Here is a 7,373-nt window from a genome sequence, read left to right on the forward strand (position 1 = left end):
CTTGTGGGGAGTTTAGTTCGCTGTCAATTTTATGAAGCTTTAATGTAAACTCTAAAAAGTAAAAATTTATAAATATCGATCGGTTATTGGCATTAAGGATACAGATCCATCTACACTTTCATTCAATTGTACTCTTTTGTTTAAAGAATATTTATTGCTAAGTAATTAATGCGTCACGTCTTAATTAAATTTATGATAGTTCACTTTCTTTATTTGAAATTATAGCAAAGTGATGGTTGAGGTTCATTTGAACTTTTTTTTTTCTTTCTCTTTTCAGTGACATTTATTTAGTTGGATACTGATGCATCACAAGAACATTCAAACCTTCCTATTCAGCTGCAAAACGGGCTTTACTGCTATTGCATTCAATTATTAACATTGAAACAGCATTTGAAAAATAAGATATAAACTAACAAAATAAGTTATAAGTTCGGAATAAAAAAAACCGTTATTAAACATGCTTAAATTATCGTATGAATTTATAAATTATAGACTTAAAATTATTTTCCGTCAAGCCACACACAACAACACAATGAAATGCCAAACATTTAGCAACATAATGAAAATCAAAGTCTCATTATCATTTTGCATTATTGGCCGTATAATTTGGATGGATGCAATGGAAGTCATGTGCATGAACCAACTAGATTAGAAATACAGGAAGGAGTTAGACTTATATTATGCGGTAAATAAAAATTTCTCAATTGATTTTCTTTTTAATTTCTTATAATTTTAATTGTTTATCTTCTTTTAATTTTATTATTTGACTCTTCTTCATTTAACCTACTATCCTTACAAAATAATTTATGTATCCGTTATCTACATATCCATACCATCTAAACCTAGCTATTTTCCATCATCTTCTCGGCTATAGGTGATATCCTAACACCCTCTTTAATATTATTTCTTAATAAATTTAAAAGAGAGATTTTTCTTCAACGGTGGAACTCGCGAATCAAATTGAGACTTATATTAATCCAACAAAGACAAACAAATAACTTTTACAAAGGTTAGCTCACAACCAAAATAATCACTTTCTAAAATATAATGATCTACTCAAGAGAAATTATTACTCTTGGTAAATTTATAATGAAGCCCTCACCCAGAACAAGTTCCTCCCTAAACTAAAAATCTCTAAAATTACTATGGCTAAAACATGTGTCAAAAGTAGAAATGATTTAGAGAGATTATGAGAGAAGAGAAAAGTGGTGTTTTTCACATTTTTTAGGTGATTTGAAATGATAGAGAAACTCTTTATTTATAGACCAATAAATGGTATATTTTTGAAAATAATTCATGGGTCAAATAAATGACTTAATTGATTAGCTAATCGATTACGTAGTGCAAATAATCAATTATCTGTGCCAAAAATGTAAGGTTTTTATATAGAGCTATTAGCAATCATTAAGAGACTCTCACAATCGATTATAGACTCAATAATTTATCATCTAATCGATTATGACATACATCTAATCAATTAAACAGTTGCAATAAGTCTCTGAATCAATTGAACAATTTTCTAATCAATGGCTAGGCTCAAAAAACTTTTTTTGGTTGTATTAATTAAAAAATGATAGGTTTCTCAATGTTTTAAGTGTGTGTGTGTGTGTGTGTGTGTGTGTGTGTGATTTAGCCATACTACTTCAAGAAACGTCATTATGTCTTTATAATACAATGATCACTCAAGCGGACACGGCCAGACAAGCTTTCACACTTCTTCTCTTTCACGCTCTTAAAATTCAAGTCTTGGCATTATCTTTGACTTTATCATCACATAAGAACATTGAGTCTTCTTGATGAGACTTGAGATATTTCTAAATTATTTGCCAACATCTAAGATTTCAAGTGATCATAAGCCCTACATCTTTAAGCACACATCTCTAGCTTGATTAAGAGGGATAGTTCGCGATCAACCACTTTGTTCATCTTTGACCACTTGAGATAATTTTAGTAGTTGTTTTGACTTTAAGCGTTGTTATCATCAAAATCACTTCAAGTGTTGCCATCATAAAAACCATGTCATCCTCAAATCTAAGCATTTGCTTCTTGAGTCTTGCTATCCAAGAGCTTAAACAACTTGAATACTACTTGATTATGCCTGCATGGATATAGATTCACATTTTCCCTCTTTTGATTATAAAAATTCATCTCTCAAGGAGGTGGCAAAGGAAAAACAAGTAGATAAAATTTGTAGTGGTTAAAATCCCCCTCACATGAGTAGAGGGTATACTCTACTTTCCATTAGAGTATACTTCTCCCCTTTTGTCATAATCATAAATGCAGGTAAAGATGCTAGACAAAATTTTAAATATGCAAACACATCTTCTTATTAATTAAAAAGGCTAGAATTCAAATTACATAAAGCATGAAATTGCAGGAGTTAAAAAAACGAAAAAGATAGAAAAGTAAACTCATTTAAAAACTAAGAGACATGTAGGTGGGACTGTTTTTCCCAAGTGTCGTCATCATAGCGAACATCTTTGGAGGTAGATGTTTTAAGTCCTGGGCAAAGTTAAAATCCAAGAAGATGACCTTCTCATTTGTCCGTTTTAGTCTTTTGATTATGTCTTTAAGTAAATCTTCAACGGAGAGCATTTCAGGGACGACATAGTCAAAATATTCTAGATTCATTGATGCTTCTTGATCATGTTGTTCTTTTCCTCTTTTCTTTCATTTAGAGGATTTTTGAATAAGTTTCCCATAAATAATTTCATACCACATCATTCCTACTTTCGTTTCTCCTATCTTTGTTACATATTCCTCATAATCTTCTCCTTCAAGATTGAAGCTAGTGTGTTCCAAGATATTAGTGTCAAAGTCATCGTATAATAAACATATTCCTTTCCTTGGCTCCCCAACATGTATTGAATTAGTGGATTTGCATAATTTATTTCGATTTTGTTGTCATGCAACCACATATTTGCAACATCAGACCTAGTTAACTGACTGAATTTGCTTTCTCTTTGAAAGAGTATATAATTTCTTACATATTGAATCAGGCGAATGTCCGAGCGTACATAGACGACGTTGAAAGGAGATAGTACCAGAGATTTTAGGTTTATAGAAAACAAGGAGTCGTTGGTCTTGTAGTTGAAGTTGTCACCTTGTTCATATGGAGTGAAGAGAGGTCCATCAAGGAGAAGATCCAAAATGTTTGCAAAATCTTCCAAAGGTAGGGATATTTTGTGTTTTCTTCCTTCAGAGTAGATTATTCCATCGGAGAAGTATAGATTTGAAATAACATCTTGACTAAGGATGGATACACTTTTCTTGGTTGGCTGTAGATGAATGCGGTTAAATTTAAATCTTCAAATATTTTGAAGAATTCACATTCTAGCATCCAAAGTGTGAATTCCCAAGACATGAGTTTTATTGGTGAAATCTTGAAAGAATCTTCCTACTTGTTGTTGAGATGAGAAAAACGGAAATGTAGGTGTCTGATTGTCCTCTAGAGAGAACCTCCAAAAAAGCACCCCATTCAAAAGAGATCAGTACGAGAAAAGTTGTCGGAACTACCTTGTGAGATATTGGATCGAACTCTAGTATTGTCGAAGGGTAGCTTCTTGGTTCGACGGTTCGACAGGGTTAAGCATGAAGTCGAAGGATTGTTCACATGCTGGTGTCGAAGTGTGCATGCTGTAGTCGAAGATGGGTCTAGCATGCAGATGTCGAAGATGCTAGAGTTGTTAGCATGTTAAATTAGGTTTTAGTGTTTAAACCCTAATTTGTTAAGTTAGCTTGTTTATTAAGTTGGCTTGTGTAATGGGCCTTGCTGAAAAAGCCCATTAGTTAGTATGTTAGGTTTTATTATAAATAGCATACTAGTCTCTCATCATTGCTAAGCTGCAAATCCTAATTTAGGGTGAGAGAGGTTATTTGTTATTCTTGTAAACTTGTAATCTTGTTTTAAGAGAAAGTAAAAGAATAGCAGTTATAACCAATTCTTGTGTTCTTATCCTCTTCCCTAATTCCCTATTATACTTTGTTATTGGTATCGTTTTTCACAACATACCTAAACAAAAATTTAGTAATAATTACATTTAAAAATACATAATAACTTATAATTAGTAAAAATAAAAACACGTAATAATTAAAAAAAATTATAGAGTAATTTACTATCAATTTTTTAAAATATTTATATTGTGTTTGAGGGTCATAGGGAGGAGTATCTTGAGGGGAGTTTAGTTAGCTGTCAACTTTATGAAACATTAATTTGCACTCTTGGAACTTTATAAATATCGATAGGTTGTTTAAAGATTTTGGAGATATAGAAACAAATTCGTTTACTTCTAATGGCAAACAAAAGGTGTCTCTACAATCTAGTTATATTTCCTCTTTTCAACTATTCATTTTGATTTCACATGTTGATGACTTTACATCTTAATTAAATTTGATAGCGGTTTCTATTTTAGACCATAGAGAAATGTATTTTAATTTTAATATAAATATAAAATTATAAGTGATTATTCCAATTTATAACAGAAAAAAAAAAAACTGTTAATGCTGGGATTCGAAGTCTGCCACTCCAAGTATTTTTCACTACAGTTGTTAGATTTGACCGTACTGAAATGTCTTTTAGTAAATAACAAAAAAAAATATAAAAATGTGTTATTGCCACGGTTGACTAAATGGCCGTAGTAAGATAATATTACGAAATGTATATTTTATAGTCGTGAAGTCACTTCTCTAACAACTATGAGATCAATCTCTTTGGACAAAAACAAGAAGGTAAGGGTTTGATTGTCCTCCTGAAAAAACCTCCAAAAAGAGCACCCCATTCAAAAGAGATCGGTCCGAGAAAGGTTCTTGGAACTACCTAAATAAAAATTTAGTAATAATTACATTTAAAAAAATACATAATAACTTAATAATTATTAAAAATGAAATACAATAACTTTAAAAAAATAGTGTAATTTATGCTATCAATTTTTTAAAAATATTTATATATTGTGTTTGAGGGTCATAACTCATAGGGAGGAGTGTCTTGTGGGGAGTTTAGTTAGTTGTCAACTTTATGAAGCCTTAATTTGCACTCTGAGAACTTTATAAATATGGATAGGTTATTGAAAGATTTTGGAGAAACAAATTCGTTTACTTCTAAAAATGGCGAACAAAAGGTGTCTCTACAATCTAGTTATATTTCCTCTTTTGAACTATTCATTTTTATTTCACATGTTGATGACTTTACATTTGTTTTTTCTTGAACAATTCAGGTTGGAGGGTAAGATAGCTATCATCACAGGTGCGGCCAGTGGAATTGGCGAAGAAGCTGTCAAATTGTTTGTTGAAAATGGAGCATATGTTGTTGCAGTAGATATTCAAGATGAATTAGGCCATCAACTTGTAGCTTCAATAGGCTCAGAAAAAGTAACATACCATCACTGTGATGTGAGGGATGAAAAACAGGTTGAAGAAACTATCAATTTCACATTGGAAAAATACGGTCACATAGATATCATGTTCAGTAATGCAGGAGTATTAGGCTCTTTATCCGGCGGGGGAGTGCTCGATGTCGATCTGAATGAATTCAAGAACACAATGGCTGTAAATGTTTATGGTGCAGCTGCTATAATCAAACATGCTGCTCGTGCCATGGTTGCAAAAAACATTCGTGGCAGCATCATATGCACTGCGAGTATTGGAGCTTCTCTTGGTGGAGCAGGTCCTAGTGGCTATACAGCATCAAAGCATGCTCTTTTGGGACTGGTAAGAGCAGCATGTAATGATCTTGGTGGTTATGGAATTAGAGTTAACAGTGTGTCCCCTTTCGGAGTCGCGACGCCTCTTGCATGTGCACCTTTCAATATTGAGACTGAATTTGTAGAAGCAATGATATGTTCCCAGGCTAATTTGAAGGGTGTTGTGTTGAAAGCTAGGCATGTTGCAGAAGCAGCTTTGTTTCTTGCTTCTGATGAAGCTGGTTATATCAGTGGCCATAACTTGGTTGTTGATGGTGGCGTCTCTGTGGTTCGTATGCTTACGGCTTCTCTTTGAATACCAACATGAAAGGATATAGATCCATCTACACTTCATCGACTTGTGCTCTTTTGGTTTTCTTGTGTTAAAGATCCTATAATTTATGGTTGCTTTTCTTGATTTGCTAGTTGAATTTCTTTAATAAATATCTAATGTTAAGTAATGTATCACATCTTAATTATATATATGTGAGTTCACTTTATGTGAAATTATTGTAAAGTGGTGTGTGAGGTTTATTAGGATTTATTTTGAGGAAAAAAATATCATCCAATCCAACTATTAATAAATATTTATTATTATGTATATGATTTAAGGTTTGGTTCACTGATGTTTCTATTTTTCTAACACTAATAATCTATGTCACTCGGAGGTAAAATGAATTTTTAAATTTGGATTATTCTGCTCCATATCATTTGATGATTTGTTAGAATCGAGTTTTATCTAGAGTGATTTTGTATAAGTAAAATTGAAACGTAAAATCATAAGATTTATCCTATATTAAATTGATATTAAATTAAAATTAAATTTAAAATAATATTATATATATATATATATATATATATTGAGAATAAGTAAATTATATGAGAATGTGAGAATGAATCAGAACCATTAGATTTTAAAATAAATGGTAGAGATTATATGTCATTCTTTTTTTCTCTCTCCTTCATCATTTATTTTAGTAATGGAGGAGAGAGAAAAGTCGGTGAAGGTGGATTGTGTAGACATTGTTGAATTCATAATGTTCAACACAACTACCAAACTCTTCACAATTGATTATCATAGCAATCATTGATAGAGTAATGTATAAATGAGTGACATTGACATAGGACTGGATGATTTCTTGATGACCAACTGGAACAACGGAGGCATTCAACCAGAACTCTTTAACGAGGTTAGTGTATATGAGGCCATGTAGAATGTTAAAGTAACCATTCAACTTTTGTTTGTTAACAACTTTACTTAAATTTGGTTCAAAATGTTCGAAATCATTGAAATCAACATACTTTTCATTGATAACGAACAACAAATTTGCATCCCCTTTTTTAATAGAAAAAAAGGAATTTGAAACAAGGAAACAGAGAGTTGGTAGTAGGACGTTGAAAATAGAAAAATATTTTGAAACAATGTTTGAACTTCAAACTTTGAAGACACAACGGTTTGATAATTTAAAAGAGACGTTACAACTTGATTGTATAGCTGATCATTGCTATTCAAGTGATATGATTCCAATGCATATGCGATACGTGGGTATTCTAACCTCTCTTTTAATTTTATTATTCTATATAAACAATGTAATATTATGGGTAAACATTTTAGTTTGTAAATAAATTATTTTTATTAATTTTCTGTGTAAACAATGTAACAGGTTTTAATTTTTTTTTTAAAAAACTAACTTA

At 31.5% G+C, this 7,373-nt stretch overlaps 1 protein-coding gene across 1 annotated transcript; it reads left to right on the forward strand.

The window, feature by feature from the left end:
* The first annotated feature begins 4,276 nt into the window (after positions 1-4,276).
* On the forward strand, positions 4,277-6,242 carry LOC131612735 (short-chain dehydrogenase reductase 3b-like). Its single transcript, XM_058884490.1, has 2 exons — positions 4,277-4,306; positions 5,214-6,242. Exons 1-2 carry the CDS (start codon positions 4,293-4,295, stop codon positions 5,992-5,994), a joined length of 795 nt encoding a protein of 264 aa, XP_058740473.1. The 5' UTR covers positions 4,277-4,292; the 3' UTR covers positions 5,995-6,242.
* Positions 6,243-7,373: the final 1,131 nt, after the last annotated feature.

Source organism: Vicia villosa, linkage group LG6 (genome assembly GCF_029867415.1).
Source record: "Vicia villosa cultivar HV-30 ecotype Madison, WI linkage group LG6, Vvil1.0, whole genome shotgun sequence".
Lineage (NCBI taxonomy): Eukaryota > Viridiplantae > Streptophyta > Magnoliopsida > Fabales > Fabaceae > Vicia > Vicia villosa.